General features: G+C 40.6%; 1 protein-coding gene across 2 annotated transcripts in view; it reads right to left on the bottom strand.

The window, feature by feature from the left end:
* LOC141107507 (major histocompatibility complex class I-related gene protein-like) overlaps nucleotides 1-24,008 on the bottom strand; it is a 114,128-nt gene that overhangs the window by 20,643 nt on the left and 69,477 nt on the right. For both annotated transcript variants that reach the window (XM_073598278.1, XM_073598277.1), the window contains 2 exons: nucleotides 9,616-9,894; nucleotides 2,158-2,248 (listed from right to left, as the gene is read on the bottom strand). In XM_073598278.1, the coding sequence (XP_073454379.1) occupies nucleotides 2,158-2,248; nucleotides 9,616-9,894 (370 nt within the window). The remainder of the gene's footprint in view (nucleotides 1-2,157; nucleotides 2,249-9,615; nucleotides 9,895-24,008) is intronic.

Here is a 24,008-nt window from a genome sequence, read left to right as displayed (position 1 = left end):
TATTCCTATAATAGGCTATCAAAATCAAGAGGTGGGATGTGTTGCTGTGGCAATTTTGGTAATTTTTTGTAGCATAAATATGTATCAACATTTTAAAACCTTGTGTTTAGAAGCTAAGATTCCCCTATTCATTTGCTAATTAACCTGTTGGACTGCTTCATGAGCTCAGGACAGGAATTGATGCTACAGGAAGTAGGGGGAGGGGAAAGATGACTTGAACAAGGCATGTGATGAGGAGCAAAGGAACAGTTGTGCTGGAGAACTCTGAGAAGGAAGGAGCAATAAGAAGACTCCATCACCAGGAAGAACCAAGTTAAGTAACTGTTTAGTGTATGCCTATCACATATATTGTACATGCTTGTTTGCTAGAAGGATAGATAGCTTGTGCATGTTGTAGGCATATTTTGTGATACTTTGTATGCAGTGAATTGTTTTACCTACAGTTGTATGTGCAGTTCTTGCTGTTTAGTAAAAACAATAATACACTACAGAATTTTTTTATGCTTCCTTGCTTTACCGCAAATGACCTTAAAAGATGAACAGAACAGGCCCTTAGGTTCCTTTCTCCCCTAACCTAGTACTTAGTGGTCGGCTTAGATTGATCATGAAGAGAGTGTTCCACAAGCCTTTTACCTAGGTGGACCAGAGTGCCTTGCTCCTGTCAGGAGTTTTGTGCCACAGAGGGGATTCAGGCAAGGGTCCATCCTCTTTGGGAGGAAACAATATGACCCTCCCTAATGTACTTTTTGGTTCACTTTGGTTTTAATGTTGCACACTGTACCACAGGCTTAAATAAAATATACCATAAAATGACTTAATAATGAGTATATCAACAGGCTACATCTCACAGACAACACCCTTGCAATCAAAAAGAAGCAAGATTCGCCTTCAATAATACCACCAGAAGAAGAGACAAACTACAGGTGTCATCTATCTGTATTGGATGCTACAAGGAATAAGCCACTTGTTCAACCAATATGCATAAAAACGATGTTCTGTAATTAGTTTGATATAATGGACAACCTGAACACTTGGGGTACCTCTACTATCTCCAACCCTTTCAGATATAGCAATAGCATTTTTTTTAGTTGTCAAAAAGTGTTTTATCTCTACTATCCAGTGTGTTCTGTTTCTGCTTCTCTATCTCTTCCAGTTTATAGTATATTGTCCTCAGGTACAAACCCTTGGCTATAGGCAAGAAGGAAGAGTCAACTATCCAGTGAGCGCAATTTATGTGAAGATTTCACACACAAGTGAGCGTAGTGGACTAATACAGCACTGAGATCAATATCTGTACAATAGCAGAATATTAATGTGCAGCACCTGTCTCAAATCCTGTCCAGAACTCTATCTGAGGTTTGCATATTCTTCTTGTGCTTGCATGGATTTATTCGTCCACTATATTTTGAATGCACATGTAATAATTTATTAGTGTCAGTTTTTTTTTTGCACCTGGATCCCCCCAATAGGAAACTGTATTTAGAAGGCCTGAGAAGTTTTATCCCATCACATTGCTTGTTGATCATTGGTTGTATCCATAGGTTTATCATAGGTATATTATATGTATACTGTATATTCATATACTGTGTATTGCTATTAATATTTGGAGATATCCTACTGGGTTATTTTAAATGTTTTATTGTGGTATGCTTGTGCCTATATGTCTATCCATCTACTAAGCTTATTTATGATGTGTGTTTCCTTCCTTTTTGAATCCAATACATTTAATATTCTTTCTAAGAGCATCGTGGCTTAGTAGATTATATGGGAGTTGTGGTGTAACCTGCTTTATAACTTACTATGACCTAGATTGTTACGATTTCTATGTATTTGTCTGAACCTTGAAACATTGTTTGGTCATTTCACTAGTTTGGCGGTGATAACTAAGTTGCTGTATTTTAGAATAAGATGTGGATCGTCACTTTCTGCACATGGGACTTTTCCTTCTAGAGATCACCAATGTCTTGATTTTTTTTCTTTTTGTAGTTTTATGCTTTTTGTGTGGTTATTGATCATTATGTGTGTTGAATAACATTTTTCATTTTTGATTGTTAAGTATTTATGTAACCATAACATTTAAAAAGTAGTCTTTTTTTAAATGTTACCTTTACATTTTAAGACTCTAGTTTTTGGATTTTTTCGTATCATCACACTTACCTGAACTTGTAAATCAATATCCCCAGTCCAATGAGAATGAACACAACAGCAACTGCCACAGCAACAAATTGCATTCTTTCCTTCTTGGGTTCTATGCAAAAAGTGTTAAAAAATAAAAATAAAGTGTTATTTATACCTAATACCTTTGAACACAATTTCATAAAACACAAGGAAGCAGTATTAACCGTTTGACCTCCAGAAGGTTTTACCACCTTCATTTTTTTGCTTTGCTTTAATAAAACTGGAAATTGCTTGGTCATGAAACTCTGAACCCAAATGAAATTTATATAATTTTTTTTTTTACTCAGATAGAGTTTTCTTTTGGTGGTATTTGATCACCACTGTTTTTTTAATAAATGATATAGGGTCTAAGATTAAAAGTACCATTTCAGTCTTTGCAGATGACACCAAGCTATGCAGTGGAATAACATCCTTGTAGGATGTCTCCAACTTACAAGCTGACCTAATTGGGCAATTATGTGGCAAATGAGGTTTAATGCTGATAAATGTAAAATACACTTGGGGGCTAAGAATATGCATTCATCATACATACTAGGGGGAGTACAACTGGGGGAATCAATGGTGGAGAAGGATATAGGAGTTTTGATAGATCATAAGCTTAATAATAGCCTGCAATGCCAAGCTGCAGCTTCCAAAGTGATATACAAATAGCATATTACATATTAGTTAAAGTTGTTTAGTGGTTTCACAAATATTTAAAGCGGAGTTCCACCCAAAAATGGAACTTCCGCTTTAAGAGATAGTGATTCCCTGACATTTTTTTTGGGGGGGGCAGATACACTCTTTTTAAAGGCATCAAGCTCCCACTTCCTCCGCAGCACCAGAAGGAAGTTCATCTCTACCCCCTCCCTCCCTGCAATCTTCTGGAACACATCACAGGTCCAGAAGATTGCCCGGCCAAACACAGCGTGGCTTGCGCATGCACAGTGCATGCCCGGCTGTGATGCCACAGGCAGGCGCCCACAGTAGTGATGCCGGCGCCGTGGAGGAGAGGGGGAGAGGAGCGGGGCTTCGTACGCCCACATTGCTGGACCGTAGGACAGGTAAGTGTCTGATTATTAAAAGTCAGCAACTACACTTTTTGTATCTGCTGACATTTAATTTTTTTGGCAGAACTCTGCTTTAAGAATGCCTCCAAGCCTTGGCTAAGGGATTATACAAGGATAAAGTTTAGTTGATTGTGAGTGTAAACTGACTACTGTATATTGACAAGCCAGCCCACTCCTTTAGGAATGTGCTGCAGTGGGGGATGGGTTGGCCATTTTCCTGTATAACACACACACAGCTTGTAATACGTGTCTCGTCTTCAGAGCTTGCAATCATGCATGCGTCTGTGGTCACCTGCACCATGCCATTTAATGGGGGGACCTGTGGCAGGAAACAAGCATCTTTAGTTAAGTATCCTTGTCATATTTTCTTTATCTTTACCTGTATCTGTCATTTACTTTTAATAAATGTTGTACTTTTAACCACTTCAATACTGGGCACTTTCGCCCCCTTCCTTCTCAGATCAATTTTCAGCTTTCAGCGCTCTTGCACTTTCAATGACAATTGCGCGGTCATGCTACGCTGTACCCAAATGAAAGCTTCAATATTTTGTTAACACAAATAGAGCTTTCTTTTGGTGGTATTTATTTACAACTTTTTATTTTTTGCGATATAAGCGAAAAAAGAGTGGAAATTTGGAAAAAAAAACAATATTTTCTTCCTTCTATTTTAAAAGAAATCCAATAAAATCGAATTTTGTCATAAATTTAAGCCAAAATGTATTCTGCTACATGTCTTTGGTAAAAAAAAAAATCCCGTTAAGTGTATAATAATTGGTTTATGTGATCACAGACAGATGTACGCAGATGATCATGTACAGATGTGTGCAAGTGATCACGGACATATGTGTGCAGATGATCATTGGGACATATGATTTTACTGTTACATATGTGGGGGACAGGTGTTTTTACTGTGTGGGGACATGTGTTTTGAGGACACTATTTTGTGTTTACATTGTGTGGGGACATGTGTGGGGACACTGGGCCGGTGATCAGTGTGTAAAAAGCTGTAAAAAACATCTCATACTCACTGATCACCGGCCGGCTGCAGCGATCTGCTCTCCTCTCCTTACTGACAACTTCTGTGTGAGGAGAGGCGAGTCGATCGCCTAGCAACCGGCTCTCTATTTACATCACATGACGGCTGTGATTGGACTGCATGGTTGGTCACTGAGACATGTTTTTAAATCACATTCACTTATGTAAATGTCTTTTATCTTTGTCCTAGTCTTTTTTCGTCAATGATTTGTAATGAATAAACATTTTTATTTTTTAACCAAAAGAAAAACATGCCTGAAAAGTAATTTTTTTCCAATCCCTGTATTTATACAACAGATTTAGGACGTGGCATAGTGTATCATTAATTGTGCTGTCCACAGTGCCATGCTATGGTGACAGCATAAACATATTTAATTTCAGTTTTGACTAGTGAACTAAAATCTAATGGGTTTAGTTAAATTGTAATGCATTATTTAAGCATTTCTCTAGAATTTCCAAACTCATATGGTCCTGGACAAAAAAATCGAATAACATGTAGTGGGGATGGGGAAGTAAATGGGAGAGAGGGAGTGCACAGGGCAGAGAACTGGATTGTCTGGAGAGGCTGTTATTTTACATAGTGCTCACAAATTTTGGGTTTTTACCAGAACAATAATAGAGGGGATTCCAATGGGGACACTAGTTCTGATGACCCTGTTGACAACCAGGGATTGCCTCACACTTCCTGTTTTGGCAATGGGCCAGTAAGTGAAGGGAAATATACCCAATGGGACACAGCTGGCAAAAAAACGGACAGGGGTTATAACACTCCCTTTATCCAAAAAAATAATAATTTTTTCTTTAGTTCTATTTTAAAACTGCACTCAGATTTTCACTTCTTTCTATTACCCCAATTGGGAAGTTTTCCCTCATTATCTACCCTGGCAACACCAAGACAAGAATTAGTGAAAATTGTCATCACCAGGACTAGATATCACAGGAACGAATACAAAATTGTCTAATATAATATACCATATATTTTTATTTTATTTTTTAATACTCAAAGTGTATCAGACAATTACAGTAATAAACAAAGGTATGCTGCCTTCCACAGGCTACAGTGACCTTTACAAGCTGAAATCATTATTCTAGCTGACATATTGATCACATATGAACTGCTCTGCCTCGTTCCCGATCTTTAGTGGAGACCAAAGTTGGCAGTTACAAACAGGTATGGCAGTAAGCAGCAGTGCAAACTGTCTTGTTGTGAAGCAGTAGCTGTAAAAGGGAGGACATTTATTGATGTATCCTCAGCATTTGGGCATTGTGCCGAGGGATGCTTATGTAAAAATTGAGAGTCAGATGTAGCTAAGTGACCAAAGAGTGAATTTTCTTCCCATTCTTATCTTTAAAGCGGTATTAGGACAGTGTGACACTGCCCCAGTGCGGTCCTGTTGTTCTTTTGGTGAAGTGCAACAAGCCCATGGGTTTAAGAAGGTTAGCTATGCTTTCCCATAGACTTCTATGATGTCCTGAGGTTTTGTGTGGTTTCAGAACCACACACCAAAGATGCAGTGTGCAGGAGTTTTGATGCACTTTCTGAAACCATACCAAAACTGCAGGACCTCATAAAAGTCTTTTGAGAAGCAGAGCTAACCCACACGAAAACCATGGCTAGGCTGTGCTTTAGCAAAAGCGCAGCTGGGTAGTGGGAAGCCACCCTTAAACTCTATAACCATTTTTTTTTTAAATTGGACTCTGGAGATTTATACTAGCTTATTATGACATAATTACCTTTCAAGTGGAGCCCTCCAGCGCTGAGCTGTCAGGTTGTCTGATGCTTCTATCCTTACCCGGTCTTCTTTCTGGGTTTGCACTCTCTGGCTGTGTAAATGGCCGGTCGTGATGATGTCACTCTCATGCATGCGCACTGGAGTCATTATCAGGGCATGGCGCTCTATGCAATTACAATACATGAATGCAGAGCATACTGCACATAAGATTTTGACATCATTGGCTGGAGCCATGTAATGATCTCCCAAATGGTGCAAGTTTAGGAGATATCCATAGTACCCAGGGCCACTCATAGGGCAGTACAGCCAGCCCTGTTGTACCGGGCCCGGCCCCCATCGGCTCCACAGAGGGGCCTGGGAAGTTTTACAGTTAATTTCTGCATATTAAAAACTAGAGCTTTCTAAACCTCACCCCCGCTACTAGAGAAGGGGGGTGTAATTACATTTTTCTGGGCCCCAGCTGGTCTACAGAGGGGCCCAGGGGGTGAGCACAGTGCTTGGACTAAGATTAAGTACAAGTGTCCTTCGTACTGTAGGTGAGAAGGACAGATTTTACAGAATAGATTTTACAGCAACAACTACACAAGAAACATTTAAGATTAATGATTTTATAGGATGCCATACAGAGGGAGTAGTGTACGTGTTACAATGCAGCTGCAAACTCCAGTATGTAGGTAGAACCAAAAGAGCCCTCAAAACCAGAATAAAAGAACATATTCAAAATATTAAAAAAGGAAACCCCAAACATAATGTATCGAAACATTTTGCATTAGCACATAATCAGGATCCCACATCCCTTCAATTTTGGGGTATAGAAAAATACAAAGGGTCATGGAGAGGCAGCCATAAAATAAGGACTATTAGCCAAAGAGAATCCTATTGGATATATACCATGGGTACCTTAACGCCTAGAGGTATAATTGTTGAATTTGACTTAAACTGTTTTCTTAGCAATTTTTAATCTATTTTTACATTTTTTATAATTATAGATTTTATATACTAGATTTATGCCATTATGATATTTATGCTATCCAAGAATTTTGTTTATTCATTAGAAATTTTAAATATATATTGTATATATGTACTAGCATCTCCTTAAGTACTACGGTATACGACTGATGCGCCCGTACTAAACAGATTTATGTCCAGTTCTCTCCTCTCTAAATTATTTTCTGGTGACAGAGTTTAAACCAATAACGTTTATTTTAATTCCAAAGTTTATGTTATATGATTGCCATATACCATCATTGATGACAGTACCAACACGATCTACACAATAATGGCCGCTATGTATATTCATTTACCTTCTTTAAAATTGCCGTGCTGATATATATCAGCGGGCCACAAGAAAATGGCCGCTACAATACTTCCGGCATAACCATATAAAAAGCATAGCTCTCTGACCAATCCGGTTCCCCAGTTGAAGTCACGAGCGGTGACGTAACGCGTAGGGTGTGGCGGAGAGCAGACGTAACCGGAAGTCCAAGTAAGGAGGCACTCTAAACGCCGTTCCAGCTGTACTCGCTTGTTTTTAAAGTTTTGTTATGTAAGAGACCACCCTGAAGCCCCCTAATAAACTACCATTATATGATTTAACATACTACACTATTGGAGGTTCCCTTCTTTCTCCCTATCTCCCCCCCACCGGGCCGTTGTGCCTTGGAGGTACATTGTTTACCAGGTTTGACAGTGTCAATAGTGGTGGAGAGGAACGTAATAAAGTCGGGACAAATGGATAAGAATGGTCTGAAGAATACAGTGACGCGATAAACAGATACTTTAACATGATGCCCATTTTAACTATCATTGAGGTGAGAGTTCTGAGAGCCTAAATGTTTTTGGAATCATCCCCTATGAGGACCGGTTTAAACTGTGGCCAATCAGTTTATCCATCCCTGCACTGAGTCACCTTATTATCTTGCACATCCAGGACAGAACCAGTCACCTGTATACTCCATGAACTTGCACTTTATTGCACAATTACCCTAGTATTCGGCACTTTATTTCATTTATCATCTGGTTTTTTATCTTGTCACTTGTGTTTAATATTCTTGCTCTTGCGATTTTTCACTTATTGTTTATATCACTATTTTAATAATTATGTCATCTTATATGCTAATTTACACCATGTGTGAGTAGATTTAAATGCGCGAGATCACTTTTTTCTATATTCACAGTGCTTGGACTATTTCTCCTCTTTCGAGTGCATGTACATTAAGCTGCTCTGCATATTGCTCTGCCAGCCTGCCACTGCCCACTGCCTTCCCTGGCGGAGTGATAAGGCTCCGCCTCCCGTGCCGACTGCTGAGACTGTGGTGAGGCGACAGGCGGCTCAGTGGATGAGAGGGAGCAAGAACCTGGAGGACAGCGTGGATGCACCTGCACTGCAGAGTGAGTGGAGAACAGCAGATAGAATCCTCACTGTTTCACTTAGGCTTACACACAGCATAGCAGGTCATGATTATCAGCATTATGATACTCATGCAGCCAGCACAGTCAGCATGTGCTCTGTCATGGATCTGTCAGGGTGTCATATTACTGTTTGGTGCTTACTTTGTTATTGCTGTACAGGGTTAAAGTTTGTAACACACATTACAGCCATCAGTTAACAAAGTCGGCACCCAAAAGCCATGTGACACTGACAGATCCATGACAGAGCACATGCTGACTGTGCTACCTGTGTAATTTCCATAATGCTGATAATCATAAGACGCAGTGAGATGCTACTTTACACTTTCCTTTGGGGGGGGCAGTAAACATGTGCCTCCCAACCACCCCCCTTTAACCACTTCCTGTCCAGCAACGTACTCGTACATTGCTGGTTTGGAAGGGTGATATCTTGGTCATTGCTGCAGCAATGATCATGATATTATTTTTTAGGCCCAACAAGTCTGCACAAAGTAAAAGTAATCCTAGTGGCTAAGAAGCCCCTGGATTACTTTTGCAGGCAGTGGAAGGGGGTTTCACCACTGTTGCTCTCCTGTGAAATCAGGGGTCCCATTAAGGAAGTAGGCAGCAACATCCAGTTCCTGGGACACAGTGAGAGGAACTGATGATGTTCTTCCTACTTACATGGTCTCATGTAAGCAAGCCATTACTGGCTTAAACAAACATCTGATCAAATCGATTTTTGTTTGATCAGCTGCTTTGGAGGCCAAAGGAGAGATTTGGTGTCTGATAGACCCCAGATCTCTCCAAGACAGGACCTGTCACTGCCCCATTCTATCAGAAGGGATGTTTTTCATCCCTTCTGATAGCAATAAAAGAGATACAAAAGGAAATGAAAGATACAGTTTAATTTTTTTTTGTAATAAAATAACATTGAAAACATTTTTAAACTGCCTCTGTCCCCCTGTACTCATGCACAATCATGAACGCTTGTGCATTTGTAAATGGTGACAAATCTGCAGAGGTTAAGTCAGAGGAGGAGCCTAGGGGGAGTCGAGGGCGGGATTTAAGGGGGCCCCGTCGGGTAGGCTGTACGGGGCTCATGATTTCTAACAGCGGCCCTGATGGTGCCTACAGGTAAGACTTATTAAAAGCTTTCATGTAGGTAAAATGTCATACTAAGAGTTTAATACCATTTAAATTATTGTTATACAAAGGATGTTGACACTCACCCCATTTCACATTAAGAGTCTCATTCCCCAGACTGCTGTGGTCCACATGACAGGAGTAAGTGTCTCCCTTCCTTGTTGGCACTTCCACACTGACTCTGATCTGATAGGTGCCATCAGGATGGGGGAGAATTGGAGTCATTTCATCTGAAGGAACATGATCTGTCCCATTCCTCATCCACTTCACATCCACAGGTCGGGGGTAAAACCCGTACACCAGGCAGTATAGTCTTGTCACCCCATCTGACTGAAGATGACCCCACACCTTCACCTCTGGGGGCACTGAGAAGGAGAAAAAAAAATTATTTTGTAAGATTTTGATGGCAGAAAAATATGAGTCACTGGTAGATGAGCAAATCATTCATGCAGCTTTAGAATATAAATGTTCACACGGTGGAATGACCTACTGCATGAGGAGGTAATGATGAACAAGCAATTGCAAAAAAAAAAAAACAAGTGAATTTAAGCTAAAGTAGATGTTTTCTCCATGTTTTATTAATAATATTCCCCCACTCAGGATGGGGGAGATTCGGATTCATTTCATGTGAAGGAATATGGTCCACCCCATTCCTCATCCACTTCCACATCCACAGGTCGGGGGTGAAACCTGTACACCAGGAATCTTTAAAGGATGTGTTCACTTTGCCCCCAATCCCCCATTGTGACAGCAGAGATCCTCTCGTCACACTCACTGACACAATTCAAAAACAGCATAGCTCTGTTGGGCTCCGCCCACACAGCCCCATCATTCATTTTCAGTTTCCTGTGAATGAATGAACTACAAATGCATAATCCATTGTGGCAGACAGTTTGTAGTTCTGAATGAGCTGTGAGGGTGCTGGTCATTGCGTTTGTAGTTCATTGATCTTCTTGCAGTTCAGTAACTGTCGTACAGGAAGTACCAACAGACAACTGTACTGAGAATCTGCAGGAGCCTGACATTGCACCTGTGATCTCCTGATCATGGGTGCAATGCTTTAAAGGCTACAGGTTAAAAATATATATAAATGCACATTTTATACCTGTAAAAAGGATGTGCATTTATTATTATTGTTTTTTCTTATCAAAGGTGAACTTATTCTTTAGATCTTATTTGTTTGGCAACTCTGCACTTTAACCACTGGAAGTGCTAAAATAAAAGAAAAAACTCTCAATTGATAAAATACCTGTATAGGCATTTGGAATACGCATCCTAAAAGCTTCCCTTCAATATACTTGACAAACTGAAACTTGTAGACAAAACTTTATTAAATGGTAAGCCCACTCAAAACTGGTATTCCTCTACCCAGTGCATTAGTAACAAACATAGAGTCCACTTCTCCCACTGGGTACAAAACTTCACTGTACAGATGATACTCTACACATTCTTTTCTCTGGTGTGTTTGGTATTATTTTGTACTATTATTTGACTTACAATTATATAAAATGTGCTATTATGTAACTAATCAGTGTACACAGACACCTTAAATATATGCTGCAAACATTAACAAACATGCTCAAACAAATGATAATAAACAGCTCACAAAATAACAAAGTGCAAAACAAGTAACATAAATCATGAAACAATAGTTGGTATCCCTATGAGCAATCTTTTTTTTTTTTTTTTTTTTTTTTGTGGGAGAATTTAGTCTGCAGATGCTTTATTGGGTTTACATTAATTTTAATTATGAAGTAAACATTAACCTTTAATATCAAGTAGAACAGCTGTTAACCATTAACAGACCAAAATGCTTAGTCGATATGACTCGAGCAGCAATATCTTATACCAAACAAATAACAGTTTACGCACCATTGTCCACCCACAAGGCAACACTCACACCAAGCAAGACGAGACAAAGCACAACATCCACAAACGCCGAGCTCCCCCCCGCGTCACTGGGATGAGCTCGGCGCTCGTGAATGTCACACCGTGTCCCATCCCGCTCAACGCGAGTGCGGCCCCGTGTTGGTTTTAATAATACATTTTTATACGACATACTACACTATTGGGCATTCCTCTTCTTCCCTTTGCATCCCTTTCGGGGTGAGTGTGGAAGTTCAGTACAGAGGAGCCACCATCCACAACCTAATACTGATTCTTAGATTAATGGGAGGAGGACCCCCAAAGGTTATAGAAGCCACCAGTGATTTATGCAAGGACCTACAGAGGATATCTTAATTATTGTTTTCCCATGCTGTTATCTTACAGCAGTAAGGTGAGAGGCCACTTCACATAGAGGTGTCACTGCATGAAATGAAGAGACACCGGTCACTTACTTCAGAGTTTGCATGGTTAAGATTGGAGCACCACCATTCCTCCTAGAGACTTTATATTAGTTTCACTAAATGCATTGACATTTTTTTTTGTTTTGTTTTTTGAGTTAATACTTTTTATTAATTTCCATATAAACATACAGTTACTCTCGAACTCTTATGCAAATAAAAACATTTAACCAGCAAATCATTGCTTCAATCATTTATAGATACATTATCAATTTTCCCCCCTCCTTTTACTTTCCCATTCCCTTCCCTCCTCCAACCCTGCCAGTATGTCCCCCTCCCCCCCACCCCAATCATTGAACCAGGTAAAGAGTATTTACGCTGTCTCTTATAGTACCCTAGTTCTGTCTGTTATTCAAGGTTGCTCTACTCCTCTTTCCTTTCGCCCCTGCACTCTTTGTTGCTCTCTGTGCCGCTAGGCCTCCTACTAAGACTTATGTGTGGTTCAAAGGGGGGTACCCGACCATTGAAGCCAGGGTTTCCATATCTTAATGAATTTACTATAGCTACCCCTTCTAATATAGACTATCTTTTCTGTCCACACCAGCTTATCTATTGTTCTAACCCATTCTTCCGGAGTTGGGGGTATGGCTGAGAGACAGGATTGTGCTATCAATTTCCTCGCTTGATAGAGGCATCTCACCATGGCAGTATTTGTACTATTATTCCCTGTGTTTTCTCCTGTCAGACCCAGGACAGATACCTTAGCCTCCAGGTCCAGTTTGGTTTTAAACCTGATTTCTATAGTTTTTACAATCTCTGACCAGTATCTTACTAATTTTGGGCATCTCCACATCATATGTATGAGGTCCCCTGTCTCCAGGCATCTAGGGCATTTATCATCCAGTCTGCGGCCAAACCTATACAACCTCTTGGGGGTGTAATAAACTCTGTGCAGCAGGAAGAGATGTGAGGCCTGCTGCGACGGAGAAATGGACACCAGCGGACCAGATTCCAGTATCCTTTTCCACTGGTACTCCGCCATCTCCCCTACGTCAGCCTCCCATCTCTCCCTAGTACCCGAGGTCGTTTGTAGGGTTATCAACCTGTCAGCTATTTGCCCATATATCATTGCTATCAGACCTTTGGTATTGTTTATTCTGATTATTTTATTAAGAAGTGGTGCCTTGCACCATTCCAGTGGGCAGTTCCTAAATTGGCTGTCCAGAGCGTGCCTGATCTGTAAGTAGCTGTAGAATGTTTTGTTTGGGATTCCATATTCTCGTCTCAACTCAGTGAAGGGTATTAAAATGTTATCATCGAACAACTGGGCCAGCCTATGTATTCTGTGATGTTCCCATGTCGTATTTTTTTCTATGGTTAACAATTCCTGCAGGTGATTATTATGCCATATAGGTGAGAACTCAGTAACACCCTTATACCCCATGACCCTCTTAATGGTCTGCCAAGCTTTGGTGACTAGCTTATATGTTGGTAGTGCGTGCTGAAGTGAACCAGCCTCTAATGCTTCCGCCAGGGATTTATGTGGATTGCCCTGTAGCATAATTTTACCGCTGGCATTCGTTATTCCCTGGGTCTCGCATCCCCCTATATGCTGTAGTTGAGCAGCCAAGAAATAGCTATGTGGTCGCTGCAGGGTTTGTAAACTGATCCTGGCCTGCCCTTTCTTCCATATTAGTTCCCTGAATAGAGTGTTTATTTTTAGGAACCAATTCTTCACAATCCAAACTGGGGAGTTATGGAGTATGTACAGTAGTTGTGGCATCCATATCATCTTGACCAAGTTAACTCGACCTGCCATGGACAAAGGAAGTTGACACCAGATGTCACTTTTCCTTTTGAATTTTGCTAAGAGGGGGGCTAAGTTGTCTCCAATATATTGGTAAGGGCCGTTTGACATGACTATTCCCAGGCATCTCATCTTCTCTGTTACCTTTAGCCGGGATATGCCGCCAGTAAGAGCGCTAAGGTTTGAATCTATCGGCAAAAGCGTTGACTTCCCCCAGTTAATTATCAGGCCGGACAATCTCCCAAACCCCTCTATCAGCTTTTTCTAGGGATGGCCCCATATCGCCAAAAAGAGTAGCACTTCATCAGCGTATAACGCTATCCTTTCTTCCCCGCTTTTCCTCTTGAGGCCCTGCAGTCCGATCGAACTTCACATTACTTCTGCCAGTGGCTCCATTGCCAGGGCGAACAGCAGGGGTGATAACTGACACCCCTGCCTCGTCCCCCTCTCAAGAGCTAGCCTTTCTGAGTATTCATTATTGATCTTTAATCTGGCACTTGGGTGAAAATATAGGGTTTTCAGCCATCTGATAAACAGAGGGCCAAAACCAAATTTCTCCAGTACCCACCAGAGATACCCCCATTTCAGGCTGTCGAATGCCTTGGCAATGTCCAAGGACAGGACAGCTCTGGAGCCCTTGTTCTCTACTGGGGCCTGGAGATTCAGATATGCCCTTCTAATGTTTACACTGGTAGACCTGTTAGGGATAAACTCTGCCTGGTCCGGGTGTACTAGTCTTGAAATACATTTGTTTAACCTGGTTGCCATTACTTTTGCCAGGATTTTAATATCAGAGCATAGCAATGAGATTGGTCTGTATGAGGATGCGTCAAGATGGTCTTTCCCTTCTTTCTGTATTAATACTATGTTGGTTTCTGACATCGAAGAGGGCAGTCTACCTTCTGTAGCTGCCCAGTTCAGTGTCTTCAAAAGTGTTGGAAGTAGCACCTCCCCGTAATATTTATACATTTCCAAAGGCAGTCCATCTGGGTCCGGGGATTTCTGATTGGGCATGTCTGCTACTGCTTGTTTCAATTCCTCAAGGGTTATGGGAGATCCAGTCTGATCCTATCTGTTTCAGAGAGAGTCAGCAAATCGACACCCTCTAGGAAACTTTCTATCTCTCTTAGTTCTAAATGTCGTCGTGACTTGTATAGCTCTCTATAGAATTCAAAAAATGTCTCCTTAATCACCAGAGGGTCATACGAGATTTCCCCACTGGAGCAATCTTTAATAGTAAATAAATTCACTGATGTGTATTACTCTGTACTGTAGGTAACATCACACTACCTACTGGATTGGAATTCGCCACATCAGAATGACCACAAATTTACAGCTTGTTCACACTGACATTGAGAACTGCATTGAGAAGTACAGTGTTACTTGAGCTATATTACAGGATTAACTTGTATTCAGCTGAAAGAATTTGCAATAATTTAGGACTTTACATAAAGTCTCAGAAATTTCATTAAAGAGGTATTAAAGGCTTGTTTTAGGTTATACTTACCTGCTCTGTGTAATGGTTTTGCTCAGAACAGCCATGATGCTCCTCTTCTTGCATCCCCTGCCTGTGCTCCTGGCCCCTCCCTCCTGCCAAGTGTCCCCACAGCAAGCAGCCTGCTATGGGCAACCCCCATTCACACACAGACACGGCTTGGTCCTGCATCCTCTCTCTCCTCATTGGCTGTGAATGACAGCACTGGGAGCCAATGAGGTGGGAGAGTTCCCGGAGAGCCGACGGCTCTCGTGCACATCGCTGGATCGTGATAGGGCTCATGTAAGTATTGGGGGAGATGGAGAGGCTGCTCCACACAGAAGTTGTTTTTACTTTCATGCCTTTAGAACCACTTTAGGGTCTTCATGTTATATACAGTTGTTTGAATACCATGTCATAGATATATTGTTTATCCAAAACAAAATATAAATGGTTTTAAAAAAAACAGGAAAAATACTTTTTTCATAATTTTCTCTTTTTTTCCCAGGCCTTCCCATCTCTACATAAAACTAGCATGTTCAGCAACTCCTCTCTGTTCTACCATGCTTTTACAGAAGGTTTTATGGCTATGCACTGAATGAGATGGGAGTTATTAATGATTATATTTTTTCCAGGATTTTAAAGATTAAATGACACATGTGTGCTAATTGGGGTGTGTCCACATGATCCAGAATGTCCAGTAAAGCTTGCCATAGATGGATCTTTTGTTGATCAGACTGGGTGATCAAAAAAACTGAATGGAAACTCCCATCAACACATTTGAGGCAAATGGACGAATCTTCATCACTGTGCTGTTGTATTCTGACATTGGGGATGCCTCCACTGTCTGAATACACTGATTAGCACTGTAGCCAATTGGCTGCAGGTGCTGATCGAACAAAAATACCAACATTCCCGTTTGAGAGGTGTTGATCCAATGATAATGATATTGGTAACAGCCATAAATGGTTCTAAATTCAGCTGATCCCCGATGAACCAGCTAAATTTCGATTCAACTATGACCAGCTTTAGAACACATACTTCCCTGATCCACACCTATTGTTGTATAATAAGAAGCCCCCCCCTCCCCCCCAAAAAAGGGCAGCGTTTAGGTTGATTGCCCAAAGAACTTGCAATTAGAAATTAAGTACAGTTTCCTGACCCAAGATTTCTTCCTATGCATATTGTCACTTTTCTTTATCTTTTCTATACAGCAGCTTTAATACACTGTAATGCCCCGTACACACAGTCGGATTTTCCGATGGAAAATGTCCGATCGGAGCGTGTTGTCGGAAATTCCGACCGTGTGTGGGCTCCATTGGACATTTTCCATCAGATTTTCCGACACACAAAGTTTGAGAGCAGGATATAAAATTTTCCGACAACAAAATCCGTTGTCGGAAATTCCGATCGTGTGTACACAAATCCGACGGACAAAGTGCCACGCATGCTCAGAATAAATAAAGAGATGAAAGCTATTGGCCACTGCCCCGTTTATAGTCCCGATGTACGTGTTTTACGTCACCGCGGTTAGAACGATCGGATTTTCCGACAACTTTGTGTGACCGTGTGTATGCAAGACAAGTTTGAGCCAACATCCTACGATTTTGTTGTCGGAATGTCCGAACAAAGTCTGACCATGAGTACGGGGCATTACTATGGTTGGTTATCAACCCCCCCCACACCCTTTTTTGTAGTGAGGGGGCTGACTTATCTAAAAGCCCATTACTTCTAAGCCTGGTTCACCTTGTGGTCATTCGGATGCAATGGGTTCCAGTCCAGTAGGTAGAGGGATTGCAATTGGAGTACTGACTGATGCATATCAATGGATTTATGTATTATTGAAATTTGCACGTTTTACTCTTCTTGATTTCCATGTTTTATATTTTACACATTGTTATTATGTGTGCTGCCTATTACTGTTTATTGGTACTATTATTTGCACAATCATTTTTTGTATGCAGAAGCCATGTATACACCTCTTCCTATAGGAAAATGGAGGTGACAGCTAAAAAGCTTGCTGCCATTCATGTCTGGAGCAGGTTGCAGAATCTCAGAGCAGTGTTTAGAAATGCCTGAGTAACCACACTCCTGTCTACTGTCCACACTAAAGCTGGGTATACATTAGTAGAATTTCATTCAACATTTTTCATTGTAAGAATGTTTGTTTTTCAAACAAAAATCAAAGGAGAAAGATGGACATTTTTTCTTGAAAGTATGAATGTGTAGTGTATTTGGTTTTCATTTGATAAAGTCCATCCATTCCAAAATTGAATGTCAAAAAGCAAACAAAATCTTGAACTACTTTTAAATGACAGTCAAATGTTCTGAGAATTTTGTACTAATTTTCCTTTGAAATTCTACTGGTGTATACTCAGCTTCACACAGCTGTTCTACTCTAGATTCGCTATTTTTTCTCAGCTCATCATTGTTTCCAGACAGAATGTGTCATCCCACACACCTACAATTTTTGAATAATCTGGCCAATGATGGTTAGTTCAAGGAATAATGATACATTTGTGGGCTATCACTAACCTGTGTGCAGTTTCCGGAGCCAACTTTGTTCTCCTTAATTCAAGCCAGTGTCAGTAAAATCTTATCATATTTTATGCCATGATCATATAAAAGAATGATTGTGTAGAAGTTTTATTTTTGTGTTGCCATCTTATGTCTATGGGTACTTGGCTGGGTGGGGGGTTTAAAGTGTGTGGCAGCCCATATGTTTTTGTTGGTTTTTGATAGAGTTGGGAAGGGTAAAGCTGGCTATACAATAGTAACATTTTGTTTTAAATTGTTTTGTTTTAAGAGCATTTGTTCAATTTTCCAATCGTTAGTGGGAAAATTTGCAGGAATGGGATGAAAAATGTATCTCGAATGAATGAATTTCTAACAGTGAATGTGGTTATAATTTGGGAAATTACATTAATTCCAAAAGTTAAGAGCAAACAAAGTTTTGAAGGACGAAAGTACAAATAATTTTTGTACAAATATTTGTTAAAAAATCTACTAGTGTAATGCTTAGAACCCCTATGAGGTTTATACTGTCATTTGAGATTTCCCCTCAATTCCTATTCTGCTAACAACATTTTACAAGGAAGAAAGGGGTACTTTACATTCAAAAGACCAAGTGTGTACCTCAATATGGGATTTTTAAGGCAATGCAATGATCAGAAATTTTTTAAAAAATGTTAAGTTTTATTAGAGACTACACAAAATCATCCTTGAAGAAGGCATTCAATCGAGTCCAATTGACCAACAGAAGGGATTTGATTTTCTCAAAAAAAAACCACCAAAGAGGATGCCTCTACAAGGATCATCATGAGATTTTCCAATGAGCATTCCAAAATCAACAAAATACTCTCCAAATATTGGTCCATCCTCACTGACGACCCAAGCCTGAAAGGACTAATTGGCCCTAAACCCCAAATTACCTATAGGAAAACCGGTTCAATAGGGAATGCACTTATTCAAAGTGAATATAAGGGCACGGCAAGAAAGGACCCCTGCAAAACATGGGGCACCTATCCATGTGGAACCTGTGCACAATGTAGGGTCATTGGTAGGAGGACCACACTGGCGCTGCCCAATGGGGAGAGCTTCTCCCTGCACCACTTTGCCAATTGCAGAACGTAGGGAGTGGTATATCTCATGCAGTGCCAGTGTGGTGCCTTCTACGTAGGGAAAACCAGACAGGAATTAGGAAAATGAGTCGACAAGCACATGCAAAGTATGCGCATTGGCAACCTATACCTACCATTGGGAAGGCATGTTGCTAGATATCACAACTATCGGCAACCCGCTGTGAATTTTACAGTTTTGGATAGGATTAATTTGCCAATTAGGGGAGGGGACTGGAACAAGGTCCTTCTCCAGCGAGAAATGCGCTGGATAAGGTACCTTAGGGCCACCACTCCCCCTGGTTTAAATGAGACTGAAAGCTTTAGACCATTCTTGGAGGGTTTTAGCTCGGGGAAAACCGACTAATAAATAATCCATCATATTGTCTCTCTTATTCACTCTTGCCCGTTCCCTTTCTTTCTTCTTCTTTTTTTGCTGCCTTACAAAGGATGTTACACCCCCAAAGAAGAAAGGGAAGGGAAGGGAAAAGGAGGAAAGGAGGGAGAGAAAGGGGAGGAAAAGAAGGGAGAATAAGCTGTTGGGTTACCCATGCACAGAGATACAAAGGGTTCCATTAACAACACAACAGGCTTATTGTCTTCAAATGGAATTTCTTAGCTGATGGCTATATATATTTCGAACTCCCGGGTTCTTCTGCACCCCACCCAGTTAAACTGTATAGGAAAGTTTCTTCTCAATCAATTTTATTTATAAATTTAATTTTATTTACAATTTTCAACTAAAATTATGTATGTACTCATATAATATGATTGTTTGTCCTTATCGCTGTCATCATAGACGCATTTGTATGTAGCCCATCTTTACAGATTTTGCCTTTCTATGCTGTGGCTGGGGGCAGTGAGGGCCATTGTTCTTCCACTCTTTCTATCCCTACCCGGCACGGGGGGGCCATGATCTTCCATCATGGCCCTTACCCCCCGAAGACACCAATTCTCATGGTGCCAAGGGAGTTTCTCACCGTGCCGGTGGTTATAAGCCCTAATGCAGGCTCGCTGGCATTTAGACATAATGCCAGATAAATCAGAGCAAGGGGGTTTGGGTACTTTTTAGTTCAAATAGAGTGCAACTGAAGCCCTTTTCTTCCAATGGCACTTATTGAACATTGTAGATCAAAGGGAATCAATAGAGATCCGATTTAAATATAAAAGCATTTCTCCTTATATCATAGAACACTAAAATGTTCTTTATAACAATGATGCCTTTGTACCTACTGGCGCTGTCCAGGTCTGAATAGGTCCCCTCAAGATATCTGACAGGCATCGGGGTCTTTATGCCCTGATGTCCTGTGAGTTACAAACAAAACAACCATCAGCGCTGTACACACCACACAGCGCAAACTTCCCCTTCACTTCTGCGAGGGAGTGACGTCTGAGTCACGTGACTCCGACGCCACGTACGTCAGAATACTTCCTGCATCACAAGGTTGCCTGGGTGACCAGACGCACCTCTCCCTCTCCCCTGGATGCCGCGCCCATACTCCATAGAACACACGGATGGAGGAGGGCCCTACGTCGCGGCAGGGGATGTGTATATGTGGGGAGACCTAGGCAACACAGATGAACGTGAGACGCTCTCCAGCATCGAGCTGGAGGCGTCTATCACTAGGACAACAGAAAGCCAGGTAATGCTCTCCTTCCACCACCTTATAAGGAGACTTTAGGATACAGGCGGCGGCCGATGTAGGCCACGCCTCTTACACTGCACCACCAATGAATAGGGGATTATTCTTTAACCCATGCCACGCCCACTACACAAACCACACCCACATCCCCTACATTAGGACGCCAGGGACGGCCAAGGGCAGCACTTTGCAACTGGCTTTCAACAGAGAGGAACTCTAGGACCAGAGCTCCCTCTCACCTACAACTGGGAACTTCATCCATATATGCTACACGACTTTCTTAAGGTAATTTGACTAGGGTTTTTCCCACTTGGTGGCTATCCTGAAGAACTGAGGTTCCCATGAACCAATATGACCTCCAAAATTATCTTTTTTAATTTAATTGAATCTTTATTCAAACATTATTCATGTCTTTCAGCCTTTTTACCCCTTTTTTGGCTGCCAATTATTGGTCTCTTTATAAATATACCGGGCCGCCCCGTAGAGGATAGTGAGCGTTTTAGACAAATTGGTGATCGGAGCCTCTGCCAGCTTTGGAAGGCATTTTTCTGCAGCTACATGCTTTAATGTAAATCGCATTTATAACCTTCAGGCAAAATGTGGTCTTTCTAGATATAGGCGATATGTGTATATATATTATTAGTAATTATGCTGTTTTTTGAAATTTTAGAATGTGATGCAATTCCTTCCCTGAGGAAGACTTTGCTTTGACAATAAAGTTGAAACGCGTTGGAATATTCTTAAAATATGATAATTTATCAAGTGCAAGTCCTCCATGGATATTGGGCATGAAGAAATTTTTAATCTGGAGATATCGGAAAATTTTGTTTGAAAGTCCATGACTTTTATATAAGTCAGGTAATGTTTTAAAGGAATTAGAGAATATAAAATCATGTAGTTGGGTTAATTTAGAGGTGGTCCATGCTTTAAACGATTGAAAAAATTTTCAAGCAGTGTAAAAAAGAGGATTCTTAAGAATCGATAAGAGTGAAATATGGAGAGATTGTAGGGCACATACAGATTTAGATCTGTCCCATATTACATGGGAATGTTTAGTTAATCAGATTTGTACGTTTTTTTTCCGATCAAAGGGTTGTAACCATAAGAGATTAGATATTAATAATGGGTCACAATCTATAGATTCCAGAGCTACCCAGAGTGGTGTTTCATTGGTTGCATGGTATTTAGGTATTTGTGCCAAATGAGCCGCATCATGATAATAAGTAGATAAATTAGGAAATCTGAGACCACTTTTAAGTTTTGGAAGGTATAATGTATGTTTAGGCAAACAGGGTTTTGAAGAACCCCAAACAAAAGTTGTTAATTTACGCTGCAATATTCTTAAAAAGTACGTTGGGACAGAGATGGGTAAAACCCTGAAGAGATAAAGAATTTTAGGTTGTATTGCCATCTTAATAACATTGATTTTACCTATCCAAGATATGGGAAGAGAAGACCACTGAGTTAATAAATTGGCAATCTGACGTAAGATAGGTGGAAAATTAGCCGTAAAGAGTTCAGAGAGATTAGGCGTAAGATTGATTCCTAAGTATGGAAGACAGGTAGTAGACGATGAGAAAGGGAGAGATGCTTGTGTCTGTTGTACAGTTGAAGGAGATAGAGAAATATTTAGTGTCATAGATTTTTGGGGATTAATGACTAGACCAGAAATATGAGCGAAATGATCAAGTTTTCGAATAAGATTAGGGGCTGAGATATGTGGGGAGGACATAAAGATTTAAATGTCGTCTGCAAAGAGACAAGTTTTGTGATGATGTCCTGCTAACTCAAGACCTCTAATTGAAGGATCAGAGCGAATAGATTGGGCAAGGGGTTCAATAAGTAAGGCAAAAAAAAGTGGGGATAGTGGGCAACCGTATTGTGTACCTCTGCAGATATTAAATAGAATTTATTTATAGCCTGCATACTTTACATATGCCTAGGGTTATCATATAAAGATGAGATCCAACTGAGGAAATGGGGTCACAAAACTGTTTTAAATGCTTTTTTGATATGTAGAGATAAAAAACAAAGTGGGATTTGGCAGTATGCATCAATAATGTTGCCCTACGTATATTATCTCCTGCTTTGCGCATTGGGATTAAGCCTTGGTCTCTGTGTATTAAAGAGCCAACTATATTGTTTAGACAGGTTGCTAAGACTTTCGCTAGAAGTTTAATGTCTAATTAAGCATTAAGACAGGTCTGTAATTAGAGCAAGATGTTTCATCAGAGTGGGTTTTGGGAATCATTGAGATAATTGCAGTTAAAGTTTCAGATCTAAGGGAATGTCCGTCTAAGAGGAAGTTAAGGGCTTCAGTTAGTAATGGAGCTAGGATATAAGCAAATTTCTTGTAATACAAGGCTGAAATCTGGGCCTGGACGCTTATTTCATTTAAGGAATTTAATGGCCATCAAGATTTCACTAGTGGAAATAGGGTTTTCAAGGCATTCATGATGAGCCAAGGGAATAGTTGTAAAAGTGATTTGTAAAAAAATGAATCTGCTGAGGCCTGATCTAAAGGATCTTCCGTTTTATATAGGGAGGCAAGATGTTTTTGGAAGGTATTAAGGATTTTTATAGGGTTACTGGTATATGTATCTTAAGATAACTTCAGGCGTATTAGTTTGGAAGGGCGATTTAACTTATTGAGGGCACGGGCAAGAAGTGTATTAGGTTTATTGGCTTTTAAGTAAAACGAATGTCTGGATTTACATACCAATTTATCTGCAGAGTCTGAAAGGAAAAGGTCAAGATCAAGATGTGCTTCATCTAATTGTAATTTGGTCGTGGGAGAGGGATTTGATTGAAAGAGTGCATGTGAAGAATTAAATTCTGCTTCTAGCTTTTGCTGTAATAGGCGTTTTTCTTTCTTGAGGAAAGAGGCTTGGCGAATACAAACACCTCGAAGCAGAGGTATATGCGCTTCCCAGAGTGTCATTGGAGAGATGTCGGTAGTCACATTATTAACCAGATATTCCTTTAAAGTGGTTGTATACCCCTTTTTTTATTTTTAGCTACAGATAAGCCTATAATAAGGCTTGCCTGTAGGTAAAATGAATATCTCCTAAACCTGTACGGTGTAGGAGATATTCACTTGGCATGCAGCCGCTGACATCAGCGTTGTATGCGCTGTGAAGGCCCAGCTGAAGGTCTGGCAGACGCTGCCAGACTTTGCCGGTAAGAAGACTTCCGTGCGCATGCTCCGGCGATGTGAGTGGCTGGAGCCGCGAACCTGGAAGAATCACAGAGGGAACGTCAGCTCCCTCGGTGTGGACCGGGATCAGATGCCAATGCCTCGTTCTAAGGTAAGTATTTCATAATGAGCTAGTATGCGCTGCATTATGCCTTTGCCTTACAGGTTTTTTGTTTACAAAATAAAAAATTCTGTGAGGGTATACAACCGCTTTAAAGCTTTTTCCAAATCTGAGGAATGAGATGGATGTGATAACATGGAATTATTAATAAGCCATGTGGGGTCATGTGCTTTAGAAATTAGAGAAGTAAAAGTGGTTAGTACAGCACTATGGTCAGTCCATGTAAATGGTCTAAGAGAAGAGGAAAGGAGTTCAGGGATCATGCATATTGTGATCAATGTGTGAAAAATTCGGTAGAATGATTTATGAGGATGGGAATAAAAGGTGAATTGCCAT

Source organism: Aquarana catesbeiana, linkage group LG09 (genome assembly GCF_042186555.1).
Source record: "Aquarana catesbeiana isolate 2022-GZ linkage group LG09, ASM4218655v1, whole genome shotgun sequence".
Lineage (NCBI taxonomy): Eukaryota > Metazoa > Chordata > Amphibia > Anura > Ranidae > Aquarana > Aquarana catesbeiana.
This window is presented reverse-complemented; position numbering and strand designations above follow the sequence as displayed.